Source organism: Armigeres subalbatus, chromosome 3 (genome assembly GCF_024139115.2).
Source record: "Armigeres subalbatus isolate Guangzhou_Male chromosome 3, GZ_Asu_2, whole genome shotgun sequence".
Taxonomy (NCBI): Eukaryota; Metazoa; Arthropoda; class Insecta; order Diptera; family Culicidae; genus Armigeres; species Armigeres subalbatus.
In genome coordinates, this window is record NC_085141.1 from 171,602,512 (window position 1) to 171,629,833 (window position 27,322).

At 38.4% G+C, this 27,322-nt stretch overlaps 1 protein-coding gene across 4 annotated transcripts in view; it reads right to left on the bottom strand.

Moving 5' to 3' along the window:
- LOC134226938 (RIMS-binding protein 2) overlaps nt 1-27,322 on the bottom strand; it is a 266,124-nt gene that overhangs the window by 94,161 nt on the left and 144,641 nt on the right. For all 4 annotated transcript variants that reach the window (XM_062708067.1, XM_062708070.1, XM_062708069.1 and 1 more), the window contains 4 exons: nt 11,174-11,711; nt 10,977-11,094; nt 10,701-10,852; nt 10,382-10,573 (listed from right to left, as the gene is read on the bottom strand). In XM_062708067.1, coding sequence (XP_062564051.1) covers nt 10,382-10,573; nt 10,701-10,852; nt 10,977-11,094; nt 11,174-11,711 — 1,000 coding nt within the window. The remainder of the gene's footprint in view (nt 1-10,381; nt 10,574-10,700; nt 10,853-10,976; nt 11,095-11,173; nt 11,712-27,322) is intronic.

Consider the following 27,322-nt stretch of genomic DNA (forward strand, 5'->3'; position numbering starts at 1 on the left):
CTCAACTGAATCCACAAAGTGGATGCTTATCAAAACATCTATTGTCGCAAATATATTATTATTCATCATTGATTGGAAATGTTCTGAAAAGGCATTTTGCATCACCTTCCCCAATATTTCTTCTAGTTTTCCAACCCTGTATCTTCTTTTCGCACTGATGCTGCTACTCAGCCTTTGCCCCCTTCATTCAGGAGATTCCATTATGCTCCGTTATATGTACAAGTTATCGAAACAATTTATGGCTACAGGGTATCCGTCATATGTTCGGAAAATGTCTCATTGATTCTTTTTGCTATCATCATTCGGTAGCTATCATACACAATTTCTGCAGCAAAAGCAACCAGAATAAAGTGAAACATTTTGTCGGCAGAGAGGTCTCGCCTCCGTGTGTACCAGCTGATGTACAACAAGTAAGCTTGCCCGGCCTGAGGCGTGCGAACTTTTTTGTGTCTGAAACCACAGTGTTTTTTTGCTGCGAAAAGCTTCGGTAGAACCTATAAGCTTTGGATACGTTTGGAAAATTGCAAGTGATAATATGGTTAAAGATAATGTTATTTCCGTTTTCTATTCCAGCAGAGCTGTATTCATTTTCATCTCTATTAGATTTTGGGAATAAAAAGTACTATTGCAATGTAATGATGAATGTATATCCTATCATAAAGCGACCTTTTAGAGAGGAGTTGAAGCACCATACCAAAGCAAGTATAGTTTGGTTTTAGTTAAGAAATTTCCTTAAAAATTAACTGCATATCCTTTTTCATATTGAAGTATTCGTTTGTAACGCTGTTTAACTTTAATGCCATAAACACTATTACAATTTTTTTAATGAAAATTAAACAAAATATGGCAAAATAAGAACGTAGTTTGTAAAGATCATATCATTGAAGACAGTGAACTCTAATTTACTCGATATTGAAGGGACCAACGAGTTAGGGAGGTATCGAGATAGAGAACACATTTATATTTTTGTTTTCAAAATATCAAAAAAAAATCATGACATGTAGAAATATGGTTTTGGCAAAATGCTATTTGGACGAAAGGGTCATTTGGATCGCCGTTTAACCGAATAGTCAAAATTGGTTTCCTTATTTAGTGAGAAGTGAGATGTTCGAAGTGAATAGTGAAAATTGAGAATTGAGAAGAGAGAAATGAGATGTTTGAATTGTACTAAGAAGTGAGATTTTGTGCAGTAATAAGTGAGAGTGAATAGTGGGAATGAGCAATGAGAAGTGACATGTAATTAATGAGAAGTGAGATGTGTTAGTTGTGAATTGAGAAGTTGAAAGTGAGTAGTGAGGAAAACAGAAGCAAGAGATGATAATTGGGATGTAGAAAGCGAGATGTTTAAACGTGAGAAGTGAATAGTGAGATATAAATTAAAAGATGGTAGACAGAATGTAGAAGAAATAAGAAGAAAAAAAGAATGGATAAAAAAAGAATAAGAAATATAGAAGGTGAAATTACAAATAATAAAGAATAAGAAGAAATAAAGAAGAAGGAAGAGAAGAACAATGATGAAGGAAGAAGAGGAAGGAAAGAATAAGAATGAAAGAAGTAAGAAAAACAAAAAAGGGAAGAAAGCATGAGGGAAGTTTGAAGGAATAAATATTAGGTTAAAAATCAATTTTCACCTAACTTTTCTCTTCCCATTCCTTGGTCCCCACTTCTTACTTCTCATTTCTCACTGTTTACTTATAATTTCTCACTACTCACTTTGCACTTCTCATTCCACCTTTCTCACTTCTCACTATTCACTTCACACTCTTCGCTCCTCACATCTCACTCTTCACTTCTCATTTTTCACTTCTTGCTTTTTTCTTCTCACTTTCTACCTTTCACTATTCACTTCTAACTTATCACTTCTCAAATTTTTCACTTTTAACTTCTCGCCTGTCACTTTTCACTTTTCACCCTCAATTTTTAGTTCTCACTTCATACTTCTTACTTCTCACTTTTCACAATTTACTTTATTTTTACTTTTCACTTCTCACTTCACACTATTCGCTTCGAATTTCTCACATCTCATTTCTTACTTCGTACTTCTCATTTCTTACTTTTCACTTCTCATTTTTCACTTTTCACTTCTTACTTCATAGTTCTCATTTCTCAAATTTCTCTCTTCTCACTTTTCACTTCTCAATTCTTATTTCTCACTTCTCACTTTTCTTTTTCATTTTTTTTTTCACTAGTCACTATCCACTTTTCATTTCTGACGTCTCACTAATCACTTGTCACTTATTGTTTTTATGCCTCTGTTCACTTCCTATTGCACACGTCTTATTTCTTACGAGATGTGCAAAATATAATTCTTATTGCTCACTTCTCATTAATTCTCTTTTCTCTACTCACAATATAACTTTTTTCATTTTTCGGCCAAACGACATTCGGTCAAATGGTCCGACATCGTATATTTTGTACATGTGAACTGATTCTGACAATATCGAGTTAGCGAGGTGAAAATGCTTTGAGCAATTACTTCGACTTAGGGAATATCGAGTAAGGGAGATGTCGACTTACGGAGGTAACGCAGTATGCTGAATTCAAGGGACTTAGAATTTCATCGAGTAAGGGAAAATATCGAGTTACAGAACATCGAGTTAGGGAGAGTTCACTGTATCACATCTACAAAATGGAGTTGGTTTTCTGTTGTTGATCGGGAGGGCAGATGTAGCAGATTCGGTGAAGGCCGATGTTCGAACGAAATGCCCGCAGAGAATGAAGAGCTACAGCCTCAAGTATAGGATGATATCGACCTCATTGAAAATAATCGCAGTGGAGAGCACGTTTTGAGCCGCCGAATTTCGAGTGAAAGGTGCAAGGTACAACGTGCTTATCGCGAGCTCTATCAAGTGTTCAAAGAAAAAAGTATTGCCAAATAAGAAACGGCAGACTTCAGTGGACAGGTCATCAAGTGTAAATGTCGGAAGGGTTGCAAAATCAATGAAGAGTTCACGCACGTGGTGGAAACAAAACGTTTGGGAAACATAGAGGAACATCATCCAAAACAAACGATGATGGGGTTCTACAATACGCTCAGCGTAGATGTAATGGCGGCGTAACCGATACTAAAAACGTTTAATAAAAAAAAAACCTATGCTAATGACGAAAAACGAATTGAAAAGATCTATTTTCGATAGTTGATTCCTTCGGAATCAGACGAAACAACCTATATTTGTAAGTTTAGGTTTTGAAGAAAGTTTTGCGCATATTTATTTTCTGTCAGGTCTGTCACATGAGTGATTTATAGTTAGGTTAGTTCAGAGTCAAGGAATGATACAAGCTGTGCATAATCTAAAACCCAACTGCCTAACATTCGGCAAGTTTGTTATGCCGGGTAGTGACGTCTGTTATATATCTATTCAATAGAAAAAGCTGCAAGCTCCGATCCAGCGAAACAGAACTGAAAAGAAATGTTTTTGTGGTCAAGGATTCGTGATAGTAACGGTGACGCACTCATGTAGGATGCTGTATGTAGAGTACACACCCACGATACGGAGCCAAGGGAAGAATTTTATTTTGCCTCCAGAACCAACTCTTCTAGCGGCAACACCCACCAACATACCAAGTAGAAATTTTCATTAGGGTGTTCTTTAAAGTTGGCGATAGCGATACTTTATTGATTTTTATGTAGAATCAGACTGAAATAATGATACTTCCAGTTTTGATAACAATTATCCAACTTTCATTTATAAAAATGATAAAACGGGCTTAAAGAGCATTCGACGAATAACAATAGGATTCATGGTGGTATAATGTAACACTAATTATTAAGTAGGTGCTGGACTGCTTGGAAATGATTTTCAAAAATTGTTCTCCTGGACAGAACACGAAAACCCAACCGAATCACCCTAGCTCATCCAGCATTGCAGGAGGTTTTATTTTTTCTTGCAAATTAAAACACTTCGCTGCTACTCAACAGGGTGGGAAAATGTTTTGAAAGCACATGGAGCCATGTATGGGAAAAAAATTGCCGACATTTCATTCTTTGGAGACGGTTACTTGCAATTCAGGGACACACATTTTTTCCAACACACAGTTGTGTGGAATGCAGGAATGTGGATATGTTGAAGTGACACTTCTCAGCTGGTGAAGTGACGATTCTTAGCTATATGTGAGTGCAACTGAATGAATAATTAGTTATGCTAAATTGAAAAACACAGTTTGTAAGGTAACTTTTTACCAAGATATTTTTTTTAATATCTCTATAAAGCTTCATTATCGGCAGGTTACAAACTGTTCATTATAATTTTATTTTGCGTAAGAAAAATAAACACCGAGTTGAATAAAATAGATATGTGCGCGTTAGAAGCCTTAAGAATAATGATCCTAAAACAGATGTACATGAAAAATAATTTCATTTTGGAGTCATCTGCCATTGGTTATAAACATCCAAAGTAGAATCTAATACCATGGATAACATAATGAAAGTAAATTGGAAACAAATATGTTGATGTTCAAATTTAGTGATCTCACAAAAAAAGGTTGAAAGTATGTTCGGGAAAAATAACTCCATCTTGAGTACTTTTTGATGCTAAAAAGCATAGGTAATTTTCTTTTGTTCGTGGAAGTTCCCATGTGTTCATGGAAACTTTTAACTAAGGAATTGCTTTGATCTTATTTTAATAGCTATTGCCAATCTATAAATTGTGTTCATAATATTCGTTACTCCAAGATTGCAATCAAAATTTTGAATTTTTAGTTATCTCATGGCCAGCCGGCAGACTACTTTGTACGAGAAAACAAAAGCATTGATGATAAACATTAGGGGAAGTGGGGGCAAGCAAACCCTGCTCTATTGTCTTATTTGTAACGCTATTCATGGGTATTTTTACATTATGCATCAGTTAAACAAGATAGCCAGTTGATGTCATTAAAAAATTGTCAAAAATCTCAATCATATTGATAATATTCACATTTCAAAAAAGTGGTGATAGGGACACGGCAGGTATTTCCGTCCATCGTCATAGGGGCTAAAACCAGCGAAGGCAACATCCATTTGCTAGAGCTCCACTATAGCAGAACGTATCTCCTGAACTTAACATTTGATACGAATGAGTTTGTCACGAAATTGTCTCTTTTATTGGTTTTCGAGACTATGACGAACAGACGAAAATACCTGCCTTAACCCTATTCTGTTGCCGGAAAACTCATGAGGCAAAACGCCTTTTAGCTGGCAGCTCCTAGGGAACAAAGTACCACGCGTCGGCGAATCAGCATTCTACTATGGATAGTCCGTGGAGACGCAAGTACTTTGTAGGTTATTGCCACTAGGGCGTTTTGCCTCGCCAAAATGTTAGATGTTTCTTCAAAATGTGGAAATTTTCGGTTTTTCCGACCTTCCCATGCACTATTTTGAAACTTTCTTCGCCTATCCTACATAATTTTAGATCTAGTTTTGTTACGGACATCTTAATGACGATAAATATGAGGGAAACTACAAAATGCGTTTTGCAATGGGGGGGGGGCGTTTTGGGGCCTCTTCCCCTATTCACTATCTGATTGTGCAATCGATTTGCTATGCATTGCATGCTTCTCAACAAAATCGGGTCCTAGGTCGACGAAGGAGAGAAAAGTTTACAAATTTTTAAGGTTTCTGTTATTGCCGTAATTGTATTTTCGGTACTCGTTTTCCCCAGAGTCAGTGGAATTTAGGACAAAAGTAGGAAGGATCGATATGGAGATGCCATGTTGTCACAAATTACATACTCTGCTCGTTCAGTGGAAGTTTGGTAGGCGGGTTCTGTGTCAGTGCAGTAGAAGGAGTGATGTGGTGTGTTTCATCGTTTTTCCTCGTTGTTTGCCGGAATCCATATGTCACTATGTCTCATTTTTTCGTTTTGTTTTGATGCGCCGCAGTATTTACAGTTTGTTTTTCTATGCGGAAAACTCTATCATTCCGCCAATAAGAGGTGAGAGATGTTGGAGGAGCTCCATAGTCGTGCTTGATTATTGTGATATATGTATTTATTTTTGTGTTCGGGAGTTTTGAGATGTAAAATTAAAGTGTTTTTTTTTTCAGATCTATACATTTCAGTTTTGCTGTAGTAAACTTCTAAGGGTAAACAACTTTTATTATGATTTTTGGTAGTAGTGTTATCAATTAGATATTCAAACATTTTTTATTTAATTTTTGCTAACGACAGATGATTATTTCGGCAGTCAAGTTTGGTCATCGAGCCGGCAATAATTTCGATTCACAAATAATAAGAACTTGGTTATTCTAACATTTTGGGGATAGTACGGACGGTAGAATAATTTGTTTTGCTTCTTCTTATTGGCATTACATCCCCCACTGGGACATTGCCGTCGAGCAGCTTAGTGTTCAACAAGCTGTTCCACACTTTCATATTAACTGCGAGGTTTCTATGCCAAGTTACCATTTTTGCATTCATATATCACGAGGTTAACACGATGATCCTTTTATGCCCAGGGAAGCCGAGAATATTTTCAACCAGAAATTTTTCTAGACCGGACCGGGAATGAAACAGGGCCACCCTCAGCATAGTTTTGCTTTGTAGCCACGCATCTTACACGCACGGCTATGCTCAGGAGGGCCCCATACTTAATAATTTTCTTAATTTACTTAAAAAAAGGTTTTCAAATTGATTTTGCTTAATATAATATTGCTCGAGCATCTTGAAAGAAGGCTTCCGTGCCTCTAGGAAGGAGTCTTCCGAGCCTCTTGGAAGAGGGCTTCCGAGCCTCTTGGAAGGAGGCTTCCGAGCCTCTTGGAAGGAGGCTTCCGAGCCTCTTGAAAGGAGGCTTCCGAGCCTCTTAAAAGGAGGCTTCCGAGCCTCTTGAAAGGAGGCTTCCGAGCCTCTTGAAAAAAGGCTTCCGAGCCTCTTGGAAGGAGGCTTCCGAGCCTCTTGAAAGGAGAATTCCGAGCCTCTGGAAAGGAGGCTTCCGAACCTCTTGAAAGGAGGCTTCCGAGCCTCTTGAAAGGAGGCTTCCGAGCCTTTTAAAGGAGGCTACCGAGCCTCTTGAAATGATACTTCCGAGCCTCTTGAAAGGATGCTTCCGGGCCTCTTGAAAGTAGGCTTCCGAGCCTCTTGAAAGAAGGCTTCCGAGCCTTTTGAAAGAAGGCTTCCGAGCCTCTTGATGTGAGGCTTCCGAGCCTCTTGAAAGGAGGCTTCTGAGCCTCTTGAAAGGAGGCTTCCGAGCCTCTTGAAAGAAGGCTTCCGAGCCTCTTGAAAGAAGGCTTCCGAGCCTCTTGAAGGAGGCTTCCGAGCCTCTTGAAAGGAGGCTGAGGCCTCTTGAAAGGAGGCTTGAGGCCTCTTGAAGGAGGCTTCCAGGCCTCTTGAAAGGAGGCTTCCAGGCCTCTTGAAAGGAGGCTTGAGCCTCTTGAAGGAGGCTTCCAGGCCTCTTGAAAGGAGGCTTCTGAGCCTCTTGAAGGAGGCTTCTGAGGCCTCTTGAAAGGAGGCTTCCTGAGCCTCTTGAAAGGAGGCTTGAGGCCTCTTGAAAGGAGGCTTCTGAGCCTCTTGAAAGGAGGCTTCCAGGCCTCTTGAAAGGAGGCTTCCAGGCCTCTTGAAAGGAGGCTTCCAGGCCTCTTGAAGGAGGCTTGAGCCTCTTGAAAGGAGCCTTCCAGGCCTCTTGAAAGGAGGCTCTGAGCCTCTTGAAAGGAGGCTACTGAGTCCTCTTGAAAGGAGGCTTCCGAGCCTCTTGAAAGGAGGCTTCCGAGCCTCTTGAAAAGAGGCTTCCGAGCCTCTTGAAAGGAGGCTTCCGAGCCTCTTGAAAGGAGGCTTCCCAGCCTTTTGAAAGAAGGTTTCCCAGCCAGGGTTTGAATCCAAAGAAGAATGAGAAAACCTCTCATTTATCATGTCTGTATACACTCGTTTTTCGGTAGCTGTTACGATAATGAACTGGTTCGGGGGGCTACATCCCATGATATATTTCTTTCAATAAGCCCCAATTGCGACATGCATATTCTGTAAACTTCAATGTTTTGGAATCTAAAATTACACAAATATCAAAACTGTTTCAATAGGTTTTTATTTATTTCACCATTACGCATTTTGAGTCGAGGTACCCCCTGGGGACGGCAAAGGTACCCCCAGGGGTACATGTACCCCAGGTTGAGAACCGCTGCACTATGTAATGCAGCTTAATATAAGGTATATTTTGTAATTCCAAAAATAGAAACAAATGTTTTACAATCAATAAGAATGACATGAATCTGCAAGCAAGCTCTGTACCAGAATGCGGCACGATATCGCAGCAATGGCAGGTCCAGTTGCTCGAGGCAACAATTTTGGATACCATAGTGAACTATGGTATACTGCAAATAAAAAGTTTGTATTCTTCTTGAAGAGGATAATGATTAGCTTTTGAAAATCTTTAGTAATTTAGCCACAATTTAGTAATTTTTTGAACAGTTCGAGGAAATATATTATATTCATACGTGACATTACCTGAAAATGTATATAAGTTCTTCATAACATAAAAGAAGGCGGAACGCTTACCAAATCTGTGGAAGTAATCCTTAAAATCCAAAGGACAGATTTACGACCCTACGAGATGAACCGACCTAGGGCCGAAAACCTCGTTAATAAAGACAATAATAATGAGATTTATGATTTGAACGACGATGTAGCTTTGACAATGAGACTCAAAGACTGTTTTGGTTGTTAGTAATATGGCGATTTTATAGGCAAGCTAATGATAAAGAAATCTGTATCAACAATAGCTATAGGGGAAGGTGGGTAGACTTGATCCCCGGGGAGACTTGATCACCCCTTGTTTTATCGAGAACTAAAGTAGTTTTGTTCTAGCGTATTTTTTAGTACAGATCCTCTAGACAAATGACCTTTATGTGGTGAGTTATTTTTTGGATTGACAAACTTATTTATTCTGTGGGGCGATTTGTATGTTTTGACCTTCCAAAAGATTTTTTTATTGGCCACGCAAAATTTGAACAACTTTTTATAACAATGACCAAATGCTTTCATTTTTTTCACGGTATAAAGCCATAAATATGCTTAATGATCTGTACTGATGAAAATGTCAACATTCCATCAAAGTTTTAGGATATTTGGATTTGAAGTTATTGTCTCAATATGGGGACACTTGATCCCCCATTAGTCACCCATACAAAAATTTGGCGAAAAAATTCAAAAAAATATAAATCTGTTCTCAGGCTTCTATTTTTTTGTACATTTGACAGATTTGATGAAGGATTGGCAGATAAAAATATTTATTGCGTAGATATGGTAGAAAGGGGATCAAGTCTTCCCAAATTTTAAAATTGCATGCAAGGATGTTAACGATCATTCAATAATTTGCGTTCGATCATTTAGTTTGTCAATAACATATTCCAGAAGCTGAATTTCAAAATATGTTGTATGGTGGACTTCTAGTGCGAAGGTTTTTCTACAACTCTGCCTAATGGTTCGTTGTTTGAATTCCACTAGTAACGGAGTTATAGCTATATTTTCAGTAACTTAGACTAAATGATAACAAAATTCCAATCATTTAGTTTAAGTTACTGCAACTAACGCTCTAACTCCGTTATTAGTTGAATTCTAATAACGAACCATTAGGCAAAGTTGTAGAAAAACCTTCGCACTAGAAGTCCACCATACAACATGATTTGAAATTCAGCTTCTGGAATGTGTTATTGACAAACTACTAAATGATCGAACGCAAATTACTGAATGATCGTTAACATCCTTGATTGCATGTGTTGTCGAATTCAATACCAAAAATCGTTCATGTATACGCACAGCAATTCGAAAATCACGCGTATTTTGAAGGAAAAATATTTAAAAAATCTGAGGGCACCTTTCTAATTTTATCAAGGCAAGTTATTGGAGAGGGATCAATTTCCCCCAAATATTTTAAAAGTCGACTTTTGACAGCACTCCAAAAAATCGATTGTGTATCAATAACAACAATAATTCAAGGACTGTCATACATTAGTAAAGATAAATACTATATTTCTTAGAGAGTCTGTGTGGAAAACGCGTATGTTTATTTATTTTTGGCTGTGATATATCGAAAATCAGAAAAGGGGATCAAGTCTACCCAGTCTCCCCTACGGTAATTTGTAGTTTGAATACAAAAGTTCAATATTCTGGCGCATAGACACTGTGCCCAAATCTTCAAATAATGTACTGATTTTAGCTATAATTTAAGCTAAAGCGAAAATCAATTGTAGATGCTTAGTTATTATATATCAACGATGAAGAAATAAAGATGTTTTCGAATGTGGGACAGACAACTTTCAGTCTTTCTGTTGAACATCTCAAAACACACAGTTTACCCAATAATCAAGCACTCGTATGAATCCCCTCGCACGGAAAGTAGCTCAGAGGAGGAGATCAAACAGACACAGATAACAGAGATATGGCACATCGGAATTGTGATGGGGGGAAAACGCTCCTACCTGTGTCGGCTTCGTCGTCGAACTCTTGACCTACGTCGGTATGGGCTTCACTAATTCGCGCTAAGTCTTCCGTTGTGTGCGGCACGAGTTGATTGCCCAATGGTAACGGCGCTGGATCGAGGATAATGGGGGCGTCATCAGCGTCCCGCAGTGTCGACACTACGGCCTGATGGAATTCTAACAAATCGTCACCTGTATGGTTCGGAAAGAGATGAACGAAACGAAACACGATGAGATGGTTAGCGCAAACGAAGCAAAACTGGTGTGATAAATTGAAATTTGCCGGATGATGATCAATAAAGGGAATGAGATGACTAACCTACTAATCTTTGCACGAAGGACGCGGGCACTAGGCCCCTTCTACCATCTAACAGTTCGGCATCAAGATAGCCACCTTGTGGTTCACCGTTGCCCCAGACTAATAAATAATCACCTGCGCATAGCGCTAACTCCCCTTCAGAACCTTCCACTCTACAAGATCACACAGAAAGCAATCAGAAGAAAACATGTTATTTAGCAAATGAATGATTAGAAATGCTCCAAACAAGGAGCCACGCTGTAAAAACAGGTTAATTGAATGAACTGGTATACTCACTCTGGCGGGTCATAGGAAAATCTTGCTATAAATACACAACATCTACCTTTCCCTGGTATATCTAACATATCCACTTGCGGTTCACCGGTACCGTTCAGTGTTAAACCGTGTGTTCGTGCTATTGGGGGAATAGAGCGAGTTTTAGGATCTACGGCTACAACGCATTCGAGTTACCGACTTTCCCGGATGCTACTCACCGTCTAGCTCCATTCCGATCAACGATCGATTCTGCGAATGCATAAACGCCGGATTAACACCGTCAATACCGGGATAACTGTCCAAGTTCCACCCCGCCGGAGGTATGGGTGAACAGGGGGTGCCACCTCGCTGGGCATACCGTGTTAGCAGATCCAGCTCATCAAGCGGTTTTATCTTGGAACTGATACCACCGGACGTTAACAGCGGGTTCGTGTAGGTCGAGTACGAAGTGCTGGTGTTGTAGTTCGTCAGATTGGTACCCAACGAACTCGTCAGTGGGTTGGTCGAGCTTAATCCTAATCCTGTGCCGGTTCCGAGTCCGCCGCCCAAACCGGTCAGACTCGAAACTCCAGTTGTGCCTACGCCGGACGTTCCTACCGTTCCGAGGACACTCGCCAGGCCGCCGGTGGTTGCTGAATGCGTTGGGAATGTGTACGATGATGCTACGGGAGCTACGCTTAGTCCTAGGGTGTAACTCGCTGATCCCGATGGAATGGAATGTGTGTTGTGTAACGACAGGACGGGCATAGTAGAACTCTGTTTGGAAAAAAGTTTGATAAGGATCTGGTTATTAAGGAGGGTTTTTTTGTTTACTGAGTCAAATCATTTGAAATGAAGTTGATGAAGATATGCATGAAAATGTATTAAAGAAACATGATTACTCGTATTTAATAAAATTTAATCAAACATGATTGTAATACCACAGGGGAGTCCTAGGAATGTGATCAAGAAATAAAATCATTTCATACAGCAGGTGCTAGTGAGTGAGATTATAATATGTGTCTAGAAAATAATGTTCGAAGCATGAATAAAAACATATATCATATAATTTCAGTTTTAATCTTTTCGAAGATAATTTTGAAGCTGATAATGAAATTAGGGTTGGAATCCACAAGTAAATTGCATGTTTCTCTGATTGATCCTTCAGAAAATTATTTTTACTTATATCACTCGTCTTCAAGCTGCTTAATAAATTAATTCAAACATTCCAGTCATTGAATATACCTTGCGTGATGACTTAAAGCGTTTTAAATCTCAAAAAATACAATTTGTGCAAACACTTATGAATATAAAATGCCAATATTTCAAAAGAAACGCTGTAGGATGTCTGTGAATGCTCTAAGCTGAAAGCGACGACGATAATTGTCGTTGTCGAATACGGCAGAGCTTGGAGACGATGTGTCGGCAAGTATTTTTTTCACATACACTTTCAACCATGATTCGCTATTCGTAATCATAAATTTATTCAAGAACAAATGAAATTATAATATCAACTGTTTCCTTCAATCTACCCACATGAGATTAAATTCGGCTTGAGATTGTTTGCACCATTAGACAAAAACTTGTTATTTAATCATCAGCTTTCAAACTGAACAACTCGGACACAAAATAGATGAACACATTTTTCCCTAGGAAAGGGAAGCCCCTAAGAACGACTGTTGAGAGCCACACGACGCGTGGTTTTAATTAAATGACGGTTGGGTCCTTTTTGAAGCGAATCAGACGTCGTCGTCTTCGGAATGCGGCTTCCCCAATCCAACTGATTGGCGAAGGACGACTACGAGGCTTTTCGGCTTTTTGTCGCTATTGCGCTTGACTCGGGCGAATGGAAGATGATGTCATTTCTTGTCATATAGGAAAGGATTGTGCAGGATGCTCTCTCCAAGCTAACAATTACGTAAGTTTGGTGAACTAAGATGTAAAATAGCAGAAAGCGTAAAAAATAATTGAACATCTAACTATGTACGGAGCAAATGATATGTCCACATGTGTGAGAGACAGCAGAACATCCATCGCCAATTCTGAGAAAAAGAGACGAGCCAGCCTCGAGCTGAAATTCTCTATAATACAGAATAAAGAAAAATACTGTGAATACCAAAATTAATGTGCCGCAATTTTTTTCCTTGTCCTCAAATCGATATATTACTATTAGAATATTATGCAGTGTTCTACTAAGTTCTTCGAGAGCATTTTGGATCACTCACTCATATATTCGTTAGATGAGCTTTCTTTTACGTTCTACAAAGTTCCTTGTTTTTTTTTCTTTCTATTTTGGCAGTTGTGAAAGATGTTCATTGGCACACAGCTGCGATGAAAAGAGAATGTTGCTGAGAAGAATTTCACATCGTTACAGAATTTTCAAAATTAAGCAAAGCCGAGTATAATGAAATTTAGTTTAATTAAGTGGGAATTTGTTTTCATAAACATTTTTGCCTTACTCGTAAAATAAAGTTGAGACGAGAGCCCCAAGAACGATTTTTTTATGGAAGGCTCGTGGCAATAGCCTAGAGGTATGAAGGTACATCCTTTATCTTAGCATTTTGAGTTTGTGCAAATCGCGCGTGATTTTTAAAAACGTCGTAAGCTCAAAAGAGATGCTCTATTTGTTTACTTTCTCTTTCGATTATTACGAACCCATACTAACATTTATATCGGATTTTCAACAGAGATCTGAAGAAAGCAACTTTGCATAGCGTGCTGAAGTGGAAATATTGCAATAAATGCAAAATTGGCTACGATATTAGTGAAAGAGAGCGTAATGAAAGATGGTGTCTCAATTGGACATACGACGTTTTCAAAAATCATGCTAGAAATGTCTGTTGTTTTATCTCAGACCATGTAACTTTTCTGCAATAGTTTCTGATGTGCCATGGAAAACAGCCACGGTGTTTGCGACCAAACGAAATTATTCCAAAGAAGGAAAAACCTACCAATCAATTCAGCTCGACGAATTAAGATGGTGTTTGCTGTGTGTATGTAACAAGTTTCATTGGACGGAAAATTGTTTCCCATTGCTTTCTATTGAAAGTTGATCAGATCGACCTATGGAATCAAAAGATATGGCCAAAATACGATTTTCATCCAAAAAACATGCTAAGAAAATCTCACTCAAATTTTTAGTATATCTAATAAGCGAGAAAGACACAAGCACCGCTAGGTAGATCATACGCGGATTTATACGCTTTTTTGGAATTCACCCGGTTTTGACTTACCCGAAGCGGATCTTTCGCGTAAAAACCGACTGCATTGTACATCAATATTCAGCGCATATCATATGTCCAACCCATTAACAGATACGACATGTCGATGAGTTTTAAAAGTACTTGTTAGTTTTGGCGTTGGATTGTTATGTTGCAATTTATAAGTTGGGGCAAAATTACTTGATTTTGTTCTGAAGTTTTGTAAAACAAACTCCGATTACTATTATGACCAATTAGTTATGATGATTGCAACAAAAAATTGAGAACATGTGAATGCGACAGTATACAAATTCATGAATTGGCATCGAAAGCCGTCAAACGGTATTCGTGGAAGAACGATCGTAAAAACATAAATCTCGAATGCTTTTTGAGCTATCCTATAAGCTGTTTTGTGGTTATTTTTTTCTTTATCGTCATTTCTTTTTTACAAAAATTACCAACACTATTAAATCAGAAACATTTTTTATTCACCCAAAGAAAACCAACAAACCGGCTTAAAAAGTTTTCCTTCTATCCAGCAGTAGAATTTAGATTTTATTTTAATTCTACCATTAAAAGCCTACTGCGATCAAGATTTTAATTCGCTCTCAACCAAACGCATTTGTTATCCAGATTTGAATCATCCCATAGAAGAATCGTTTATTTTTGTGGATCAGAAATCTTATTTTCAGCAAAGATTTTTTTTTTAATTCTCGTTGCTCTATGCAATACTACCGCTATACATATCCCTAGTAACTTTTAGCACTATATTACGCCAAATCGCCATTTAGGGCCAATATACGGCTACTTAAAAAACTTATAGGCATTTAAGTAGCACTATATGGCCTATTTGGCTAGATGTACAGATTATTGGTTACTTGGGATATTTACACAAATATATCTTCAGTAATGGCTTGGTAATGACGGCATAAGTGCCTCTCGAATTTTGATTTTTAAGGTATTCCAGTTTCATCATAACATTTTCCTCATAAAAAAGAAGAAGGAAGTGGAAATAAATTATGCCAACTTTGGTTTATATACTCCCAGCCAAAAATTTGAGTTCACCCTCGAAAAATATACATCTTACATCTGATTTTGGGTATTGTTACCTCAGTACATAGATTATAAGTAGATCTTGCATCATAGGTGTTTGAAACGTACTTATGTACTAAAATATTACATTAAGATACATATTTTTCTTAAATTTATGATGTAAAAATATGTGAAATGAAAAGAGGAATGAGACCCAATTTTAATCATCTTTGAAAAGCATTGATGAAATTTCGGCGGAAAAATGTTGTTTAATTTTTTTAAATCAAAATAGGGGTATACACTTAACAGCGTAGGTTGCTGTGTATCTGATTATAGAAATGTTTCACACTCAATCACAAGGGACATATTTCAAATCGCCTGTGAAACATTTTCATAAACAGATACACAGCAACCTACGCCGTTAAGTGAATCCCACTAATGTTTACTCAAGTGCATGGTATGCATCGGCCAAATGTTTCGGTTCACTCACTATATGATGAACCGGTCATAAGTTCGGAGTCACTCTCCTAATATGCGTTTTAATTCAATTTTAGCCGAATATTGTCCGAAATACAGTTCTTGACCTTTTGTTTGGAAACTCACTTTCTTAAATATGTATTTTTCCTGAATTTGAAATGTTTGTTTCAATTAACCTTCCTACACCGCCTAAAAAAAACTTACACTTGGGTGTTCGGCGCATATCGACCCGAATTCAACTTGGCAGTATTCCAGACCAAAATAATCGTCAGCTCATAATTTTCTCGAAACTGGCTTCAGATTAATAATCAGGCCCTCCTATACTCTGTGGTCTACCAGGTCTACTCTGTCTGGAACAGAATCGATAGTAAATGATGGCTTACAAGATTTTTAAGGCCATTCGTGTGATTTTTTATTTAGAAATGACCAAAGACGATTATCAAGCCCCTCAGATCATTATGGAGCTCCAACCAATTGTTATAAACCCGATTCTGTTTTTACACGAATTTATTGCAAAGTTGCTTCATCCCCCGTGTAAAAAAATAATCGGGTGTACTAGGTCAACTTAGCTCGGATTGAAATTTATCGCAACGCATCATGTCCATACAGGCTTTTCGGGGCCATGAGTATGATTTTTGATTTAGACATGATCAAAAACGACGAGCTTAGCCCTTCACATCGTTCTGGGCCTCGAGCTAATTGTTCTACCAGGTCAACTAATTGCGGTAGAAACTCATAATCACCATACAGACCCTCAGAGACTGTGCGTACAACATCCGGTTTGGACAAATTTAAATTGTAAATTATACGCATGGTCTCTAATTGCTTGATGATTGATAATTGCTAATTGCTATCGATTTTCTAACATACCTAGCTGACCTGGTAGATGAATTGGGCTTAAGTTCAGGATGATTTGACTTAGAATATCGTGTTTAGGAAAAAGGAAATCTCGTTTATTTGCCACATCTGCTTTGCACATCTTAATCGTAAATAATTCTCAGGGCCTCTATCGTATCGATGCAATGTATTGCGCTTTTTGCACTTTATAAGAGTTTTACGAGATTTTTTTTTCTCACAGTCATCTTTTTCTAACACTCAATCCACTCAAAAAAGTTTGATTTTCCGTGTATAATATTTGTGTGGGAGTGCTCAATCTTATAGACATACGCCCGTTTCAAATCACTCAGAGACTGAGTGAAATTGTACTGCCGTCTCTTTTTTCCCACGGAAATGTTACTCAATTTTCGTAAAAAGTGGAACTACTCAAATTTTGAGTAGTTCCACTTTTTACGAAAATTGAGTAACATTTCCGTGGAAAAAAGAGACCGCAATACAATTTCACCCAGTCTCTGAGTGATTTGAAACAGGCGTGCACTATAGATAGTAGAATCTATAGATGAGCGAAAGCATGGCTGAGTCGATTTTTTTGCCCGTGCACACGCGCATATGACGTCAAAGCCCTTAACGTTTTCATTGAAATCGTGACGTCATGCTCGTTTGGAGACACGTTTGACAGTTCGTTTGGAGACCGAGGATTTATCTTCGCTCATCTATATATTCCACTTTCTATAGCGTGCACCATAGGTTCCATAGACGAGCTGAGGCGAAGGCGAGTGTAGCCAAACGAACTGTCAGTTAGTGTAGCCAAACGAGCATGATGTCACTATTGCAACCCAAGCAACACAGCGTGTGACGTCAAATTCGCGTGGTACACTGTGAAAAAGTGGAAAAACACTCTTAATAGAAATAACCCAACCGTGCCTGCGCTCGTCTATGGGGGTTTCAGCCGAAATATATGGGAAATTACACCTCTGTTACTATTTCGTACAGGAAATTGGATGGAAGCGCCCAATTGGGCTCAGATTTGCAGGAAATGAAGTTAACATGCCCATGAACAATTCGGCATAAAATTCTACTATTACTAAATAAACTTTAAATCAGTTTTTGGCTTATTTATTTGGAGTTGGGTTGAGCACTATGATGCGATGCGTGATTTAGGCAGTTACTTATGTTTCAGTGCAGTTACTTATGTTACGCGCGCCACAACACATATCGCAGCTACCTTCGATTACATGTGCTTGTTTTCAAGGCAATTAATGAATTTCAAGGTGCTCAACCAAACTCCAAATATATCAGCTAAAAACTAATTTAAAGTTTTTTTTAATCATAGTAGAATTTTGTGGAATTGTTCATGGGCATGTTAACTTCATTTCCTGCAAATCTGGCCTCAATCGGGCTTTTCCATCCAATTCCCTGTACGAAATAGTAACAGAGGTGTATTTTCCCATATAATTCGGCTAAAACCCCCATATTAACTTCAAATCAATTGCGCCAGCTTATGCAATAACCGATCAGGCTGAAATTTTCAGAGAATGATTTTCTTACCCAAAGGCGAAATCCTGGGGGTTGCTCCGTAGAATCGGACGACTTTTTGTATCCTGGGCCAGTCTAGTGTAGATGGATTTGAAAAATCCATGCATGTTGTACGAAAAACCATTTCATCTTAACGATTGATTTTCAATTTCAAAGTATTCCAGTTTAATTATAACTTTTTTTTTCATTGTTTTATAATAGACGAAGTTGGCATTTATACTCAATAATCGTTCTTCATGAAATTTGACATTTACTGGCCTTGCTGTTTTATAATTTCTCTGCAGTGAGAAAGAGAAAAAGCAGCCCGTGCAATGCCCTATAGACAGCCCAATTTTTGCTCATTTATATCCGCTTCCTTTTTCTTTATATGAGAAAAAATGTTATGATGAAACTGGAATACTTTGAAAATCAAAAGTCAATCCTTAAGATGAAATGGTTTTTCGTACGATGAAACGAAACGATGCGTTTGATCATTAAAAATTCAAGCGTGATGCATTCTTTTGAAATCGCAGGCGATTTCGTTCGCACGGGAGAGCGCGTTGATTGAGATTTATTAGTGATTTTAACAACACTGACAACTTGTATGGATTTATAAATAACAGAGTTGGCATTTGTACAACCACACAACACTCCAGCCTAATTTTTGCTAATCCGCTTCACTCTTCTATTTATGAGGAAAAATGTTGTGATGAAAAGGTACTTTGAAATCAAAACTCAATCTTTTCTATGAAATATTTTTTTGTCCAATTTGGATGAAATATTTAATTTTTGAAAATTTGCGTAGAATTCTTCAATTTTAAAAATGGATTTGGGCTAACTTTTGATTGTTGCTTTATTTGATATAATCGAAGCAATTTTTCCTCTAAATTTTTTGTTAAAATAGTCTTAATACAATAAAAGAAAATATCCATGTATTGCCTTAAAGTCTAATCCGCATGTTTGGGCCCATTGTATAATGATTCAGAAAATGTTGAGTTTTTATAAGACCCAAACGTTTTTCAGTCCCTAGTTACGTTGGTAATGAAAAGTTCGTCTAGCTCAATGCGGACACAATATTACACTTGTTTACATATTCTAAATACAGTGCCTACCTGTTTTATCAAACAAAGCATACACTAAATGTACAAGAAAGCTATATGTTCGCTACAAAAACAAACTTTATATGGAAGTACTGGTACTTATCCTTAATCAATAAGCAAATTGAATTCGACGGAGTATTTTTCTATTCGTCTCCAATTGGAAATTGGCCAGATTGTACTACGGACTCTGATGTTAAGGCCAAAATACTTTTTTTTATACAAAAGAAAACGTGTAAAAATCTTTCTTTTCTGACTTTTATTATGGACCAATCCGCTTGCAACAAGTTGCGGTTGATGAGGATTCTTACAACGAATTTAAATGCATGGAAATAAGGAGTCATATCATATCAACATATCTGTGTCATCAAGGTTTTAAAATGAATTGTTGTAAATATGTTGGCATATGAATGTATATTAAAACAGAATTGTATTTTCGCTCTTCGAAACTCTAAAACATTCTGGTTACATACTATCAAAACCAGGTTTTTGCAAGTTTCGAACTAAACTTTTTCGAGAGTTTGCGGGTACTTTTTCTGGAAAGCTTTTATTATAGGCAGTCAACTTCTAACTGAACAACGGAATGAAGAACTGAACACCGTGAGCAACACTTATTGGGTTGGGTTATAGCATACACAGTGAAAATAACGTTTTGTTTTCTTTTTAGTCATAATTTTTTAATTGAAAAAATGTTGAAATTCTGCTAAATTTTTTGTTTTATAGAAAACTCTCACCACCTGGCTTCTGGTTTGCAAATTCAAAATCCGACATCTGGGAAACTACTTAGTGCACCAAGCTAAAACTTATTCATCTTCTTCACAGTGTCAGTAATGTCCTAATTCTCTTAGCATAGTGCACATAATCGTAATTAATCGATCCCTTTATCAATGTACATATCTACAAAATTTCCCATGCAAACCAGTCCACACCAGTGCCAACCAGGACCGACATTGACTTCTAGACTAATATTTGGTGCCACATTATCTTGCCATGAGCAAACCAGAAAGGCTTGCCATCGTTTGTTTCATCGGCAACGACAACACTAGCAATGACGTCGAAGACGACGCGTATCGTTTTTCATTGCCGGTTTTGTGCCTCGATACGGCCGTCATCCTCTCGTTTACTTCTCATTTGTTCACATCTCGGCCGTCATCATCTTCGTTATGATGATCGTCTGTCTGGCCCTCTGCTGCTGGCTGGGTGGTGTTATGGAAGCTCCAAGAGCAAGAAGTTGTCGCTTTTTGCTACTCTTTCCGCATCACAACCACACGGTAAAGTTTGCTTCAAGTCGTGCCCACGGTATACAGAAAACAAGGTAGGCTCGTTAGAAAAATGACACTTCGAATGCGACGCATGTTTTATCGCCACATGTTGGAGTACAAAAGTAAGCATGCTGCGACCGTAGAGCATCGTCTCGGTCCAGCTTGTGCGAAGATAGCAGTGACGTCACATGTTTACATTCAAACTAAATGTTTATATACGTGATGAGCCTGCCTTGTTTTTTGTATGCCGTGGTCGTGCCTAGCATAACGCACCAAATGGAGAAGAAACTCGGAGGCAAGCAGAAAACTTAATCTCTTCGGTTCCCGCATTGCGAGTTGTCCGCTTTTCCGCTACAGGCCGGTATTCAAAGCACCGCAGACGGGGGGAAAACCAGTCCAACGTTGTTTGTGGCGACCACGCTGCGGTGAACAATGAAAGGGTGGCCGCTGCCTCAGCAAGGAAGCAGAAAACCGTCGAAAAGCTATGGTGAGATACGTACAGGGGAATATGGTGCAAATTGTTACAGTTACACAATTTCGAAGTGTAAAAATAACTCAAATTTCTAAGAAAACTATGAACACAACCAATTTTATTTCAATTTTATCAAAGGTTGATAAAAATAATGAAACCTGGTACAATTATTTTATAATCTATGTATACGGGTAGACTTTTCGATGCAAATTAAATAACTATCGATGAAATGATAGTCTCGAGTAAATGGTGCGGGTCTCCAGAGATTACCAGAATATTGCAAGCATATAATATGTAGTACTAGTTGCATATATCATTAACTGCATTAACCTTGCTAAGAAACATTGTAGTTACTTTTTATATACCTAGTGAATGAAGAATGCCAATGAGAAAGACATTGTACACATGGTAGAGTTGATATTTGCATAAAATCATCCAGGACAACAAACATTGTAGGCCGAAAACCAGTTTCGTCATACTAGAATCGATCGCAATCGATCAATATTGAATAACTAGAGTTTGTTTTCCGTAGATTAAACTCTATTGCGCTAAAATCGATATGCGTATATACCGCCAGTTTTACACCAAAAATCGATAACGAATAACTATGTAGAGAGTTGTCCAATGGTTTTATTGTTTTTTGTTACAGTCAGATAAACATTTGCTCAATACGTCGAGCTGATTGAAAACATTTCTTTATGACCTGGGGTACAAGATTTTTGTCAAAAGCGATTCATCTTATTAAAACATACTTACCCTTCTTTCAATGCGAACATTGTTTAAAATAGTTTTTTTAAAAACCAATTATGACTATTTGAGACACTGTGACATATTTTGAACGTTTCCAATTACCTTCGCAAATGCCTATATTTTAGGTACAATTTTCAGTTTCAGCAGATCAATAAGTTGTGAGGTTCTGCAGTTAGAAATCAAAGCCGTATCTTCCGAATTGCCCACATCAATAAGAAAAATCGCTTGCCCAATACAGTGAAATTTGTGTAATTCGTTAATAGTAGTAGTAATAATAGTTAAGAATATTTGTGTTACGCTGAATTTGTATCATTTAGAAAAAATGTATTCACAGTTGATATGCAAAGAAAAGAAGATTTTGTGCTCCCGAAGATACAGAGAAATAAAGAAAAGTTATGTCATACCTAGGTTCAACTTATTCCACTTCCTTCAAAAGTGTCATGACAATAAGAAAAGGGATGGCTATCAGTTCCTACCTCCTGCGGTGATGCGCTGTTATGTACAGCTTTATTCGTGTTTCTGGTATTGATTTTTTGTGTCCGATCTTAAGTTATCTTCAACGTACGAGATTGAATAGCGAGTGAGCAAGACTTAGTTTTATTGCGGGAGTCAAATTAGTACTGGACGAATGCGCGTTTGCAATACCAAATTGACAATGATTTTGGCTTGATAATATAAGATTTGTTAAGACTCTAATGCAATTTTCTTTACATAATTTTTCTCTTTATCAGTTTAATCCAAATTTCAAACTGAAAGGATTGCTGGATCAGTTAGTGAAGATTCGTATTTGTGTATAATTGTATATAGAAATACTATGGCAGCAAGAATGCACAGTAATTCTTAGGCAAATTCGACATTATCTATTTGTTTTAAGCGATGGAACAAACAAAACAAAGAAATACGGCACCACTCACTGCTGTAAAGAAATACAAAAAAATAGAAATTAATTTAATTTTCTTTCCTTTGCTTTGTTTTGATAAGATAAATATTGGAGCCATGAGATGAAATCCAGCAGGAGTTCCTCTAATAAATAATATAATATGGAATAAAAATAAATAATATTATGGGAACTTCCGGTTTTCTCAGTCTCATGTAGTTAAAACGATGAGTTTTTCTGCCCGACGTTTTGGGCCTTTTAATTAGTCCTTTTTCAAGGGTGAAACTGTCTAACATTCTTCGTTCTTAGGTTTGCCGTTTTTCATGTAGGGAGGGCACCAAAATGTAACTAATTTAAGCACTTAGCGTATCTGTCCAGAGAATATATACTAGGAGAACATTTTTTTCGGATGAATACTAAGAGCGGTTCTTGGACGAACATCTTGTGTGGCCGACCCAGACTTATTTCTGTTCCCGAATTTTAGTTACTGTTCTGTCTCGGTTGGCACTCACGTTAGCGCTAGATGTTTGATATCCAATTGTGAAATAAACAGGCTCGGAAACTACTAAACCGATCGGTTTTAAAATGTGTATGCATAGGCTCGAGACCCCTCCTCGCTTTGGAAAGGGGGGCTCCCATACAAATGAAACACGAATTTCTTTATAACTCGACAATTAATCAAGAAAAATGGAACCAAATTTGGCATGTGGAGGTATTGGACGGGAAAATATGTTTCTGCGGTGGTTCGAAGTCGCTTCCCTTTCAGGAAAGGGGGGCTACTATACAAATGAAACAGAAATTTCTGCATAACTCGAGAACTAATCACAGAAAAAACCAATATTAGGCGAAACGAAGTTCGTTGGGTCTGCTAGTTTTAGCATAAAACTTTAGTTTCCATGTAAGTGGTCAGCAACAGACTCGGATTCTAAATAAATATCGGTCAAAATTTATATTATGTATTTTTTATAAAGTTGTGCTATTTTTATTTCGCACCTTTTGTCATGAATTTTTCAGTTTAAATGTAAATCATCCGCATTAATAACAATGTACTAATGCATTGAAAAGTTGTGATACAGAATGAGCTTACATTCTGAAATGAAATTACTATCATCCTTAGCCGATTCGCTTTCAACAGTTTAGATTCAACAGGAAATTCGGACGATAGGCTAAGGAATAATGACCAAATTTTTTCATAAAGCGTGAGAAAGTTTAGCTTAGCTTGACTAGCGGTACACTTCGTAGTTGCTAGTCGTGATTGGCCGATAAACAACGCATTCGACGCGGAATATTGTCTCATTACTCTCTGTTGGTAACTGGCTAGACCGGACTATGGGCTCAGAATTCATGATTAAAATATTAATGGTGATTAATTAACGATTGGAAATATTGTTGCTTCAAGGATATCCCTTTCTCAGTCGCTGGATTTATCAAAACGGCTACATTTGGAATTGCCCGACGTTTCAGCAGGATGTATTCTACCTTATCTAGGAAAAATTATCAGTCAACCAGTCATCAGTCATATTTTACAAGACGAACAACGGCTGACTGATCATTTTCCTTCGGAAAATGCAGAATGGCACGACAAATGCTGGGAAAAGCGTACCATTGGTACTTCGTGTACCTGAAAGAATAAAATAGACCCCAATTTGCGGCCTTAGCCTCTTACCCAGCAACTCCTATCCCTACCTCCTCATGGCGCTGGCCGGGATACGAGCAACTTTAGGGAAGATCGGGTAACCAATCCCGGTGGGAACTACCCTAGTAACATTTTAGTTTCATGCTAGTTTTATAACACTCTTAAGAGTAAATTATGGACTTCAAAGGCGTTATAAAATTAAAAATGATACTTGGATATGGTCGTTTGCTGACAGGGAAGGGGAAATTTACTCCTCTCCGGAGGTGCAAATCTGATTGAGCGCCTGTTCTCTAGGTTAGGAGCGGCTCACATCAGCGTCTGTTCCCCATGTTAGGGGCGGCTGATCATCGTTCTAGTGCCAGCGAGGGACTCTAAAGTAAACCGTGCACATCATGCTGCATCGTGTCAGCATCGAGAAGGCAGCCCCTTCAACGCGATGTAGGTAGCGCAACCCTGGTGGTAGCCTACCGAAGATTCTACAGTTACCAAGAAAGGCATAAGTAGAGCAAAATGGATTGATTCAATCGCAACAGACCCGGCTACGAATAAAGGACAACGAGTGGAAAGTCGGATCTTGGAACGTGAGAACTTTGAATGAACCCGCACGTGTTGAGCTCCTGGCTCGTGAGCTGCAGAAGGTCGGCGTGGGTGTGGAAGCAATCCAGGAAATACGGTGGTCCAGAACTGGAGAACGTGAATTCCGAGCAGTGGTTCCCATAGCGAACACTTCATTCTCCGAGTTGAGACACTTGCTCACAGATATACCACGCGGTGATCGACGGATGACATTTCTCGGATGTTAAAGATGTAAGGTTCTTCAGAGATCTGAACATTGACTCGGATCACTACCTTGTAGTTGCAAAATTCGGGCGCGTTTTCCAGCGTCACGAATTCACGAAACAACAGAACGATGCATTTCAATATCCAACGCTTGTCAGTTGAAGGATTTGCTAAACAGTACCACCAAAAGCTGGACGAGCGGACAGGATATGCCACCGGATCTGGCGACGTCAACAGATTGTGGGAAAATATCAACGAAGCTGTGACTACAACCGCACAGGAAGTGATAGGCACTGCACAGCGACGCCAACGAAATGGTTTGTTTAATGAGGAGTGCCAGCGAGTGACGTACGAGAAAAATATTGCTAGAAGTCGAATGCTAGTGGCTCGTACCCGTTCCAACAGAGAGCGGTACAGTGTAGCAAGGGCAGAACAGAGACGAATCCAGCGCAGAAAAAAAGGCAACACGAAGAGAGCGTGATAGCTGAAGCGAAGGAGAGCATAGATAGAAACGATATGCGGAGATTTTAGGCAACTGTCAATGGCGCGCGGCATAAGACTGCGTCAGTGCCCGCCATGTGCAATGACCGAGAGGGTAATTTGCTAACAGACAAGACTATGGTGGTAGCCATGGTGGGAGGAGCACTTCGAAGATTTGTTGAACGGTGAAAAGAAGGCTCTAAACAAGCTGAAAAACAGTAGAGCTGCTGGGAAGGACGAGATCCCGGTCCAGCTTCTCAAACACGGAAGTGAGCAGCTGCATCAATCAATCCACCACATTATCCAGAATATATGGGAGGATGAAGATCTGCCTGCTGGCTGGTTGGATGGCCCCAATCTATAAGAAAGGGCACAGACTAGAGTGTGCCAATTACGGAGGGATCACCCTTCTGAACTCGGCGTGAGTAATTCTCGCTGAAACCGGGCCACTATTTGCACGAGGTTCTTAAAAATGTCTACATTTATATTCTTTCGAAAGCTTTCGGCGAGTATATTAAGGATCCGAGTTAAATTCTTCAGAAAGATGAACCCCTCGTTAGTTATACACGAAATCATTTTAATGGACCCCTCGAATTTTGTCAATTCTTGACTCACCAAAACTGTCATAACTCCAACAATTCTCAACCGATTATAGAGATCAGCATATCGTTGGAAAGAGGAAGAGTGTATCCTCAATTTACAATAATAAAAATATAAGCAGCCATATTGAATTGGGCCGCCATCTTGGATTTGTTTTTGAAAACTATTTTTCCGCCAGGTTCGCAACCACCGATTTTTAATTTTAATACATCAATTAAAAGCTTAGCTTATATTGTGCATTGTGTCAAAAAATCTCAGGTGTATGTTTTTTATATCAAAAGTTATGTACGATTTACCAAATTATATTTTGAAGGGCTATCTGACCAACGAACATTATTTTTATGGGTAATATGGTACTACGACGTCAGTTCCTTGATTTCATACACTATTCTAAGCCAAATATGTTTCAAAAATGAAAAGCATATCCACAACAGTATTTTATTTGAAGGGCTCAAAAGTTTTGAGCATAACGGAGCCGCATTCAAGTTGTTGCATGAAATAATTCAAGAATATTGATATTGGTAAATAGTACATAACTTTTGATAGAAAAAACATACACCTGAGATTTTCGGACGCAATGCACAATATAAGCTAAGCTTTTAATTGATGTATTAATTTTAAAAATTGGTGGTTGCGAACCTGGCGGAAAAATAGTTTTCAAAAACAAATCCAAGATGGCGGCCAAATTCAATATGGCTGCTTATATTTTTATTATTGCAAATTGAGGATACACTCTTCCTCTTTCCAACGATATGCTGATCTCTATAATCGGTTGAGAATTGTTGGAGTTATGACAGTTTTGATGAGTCAAGAATTGACAAAAATCGAGGGGTCCATTAAAATGATTTCGTGTATAAATAACGAGGGGTTCATCTTTCTGAAGAATTTAACTCGGATCCTTAATATACTCGCCGAAAGCTTTCGAAAGAATATAAATGTAGACATTTTTAAGAACCTCGTGCAAATAGTGGCCCGGTTTCAGCGAGAATTACTCCGTACAAAATCCTGTCATGTATCCTGCTTAACAGACTGATACCGTTTGAGAAGTCCTTCGTCGGCGACTACTAGGCAGGTTTTCGTGAGGGCCGATCAACGACGGAACAGATATTTAGCCTGCGAATGATCCTTGATAAATTCCGGGAGTACAACTTGCAGACTCACCATCTGTTCATTGATTTCTAAGCAGCTTACGATTCAGTGAAAAGAAATGAGCTGTGGTAGACATCGTTTTCCAGCTTAGGTCCCGCAACATGCAGATGGAAACGAAATTTGCTCTATACAAAACTCTGATTTTACCAGTGGCCCCTTATGGATATGAAGCATGGACGATAAAAGAGGCCGACCGGAGAGATTTCGGGGTTTTCGAGCGAAAA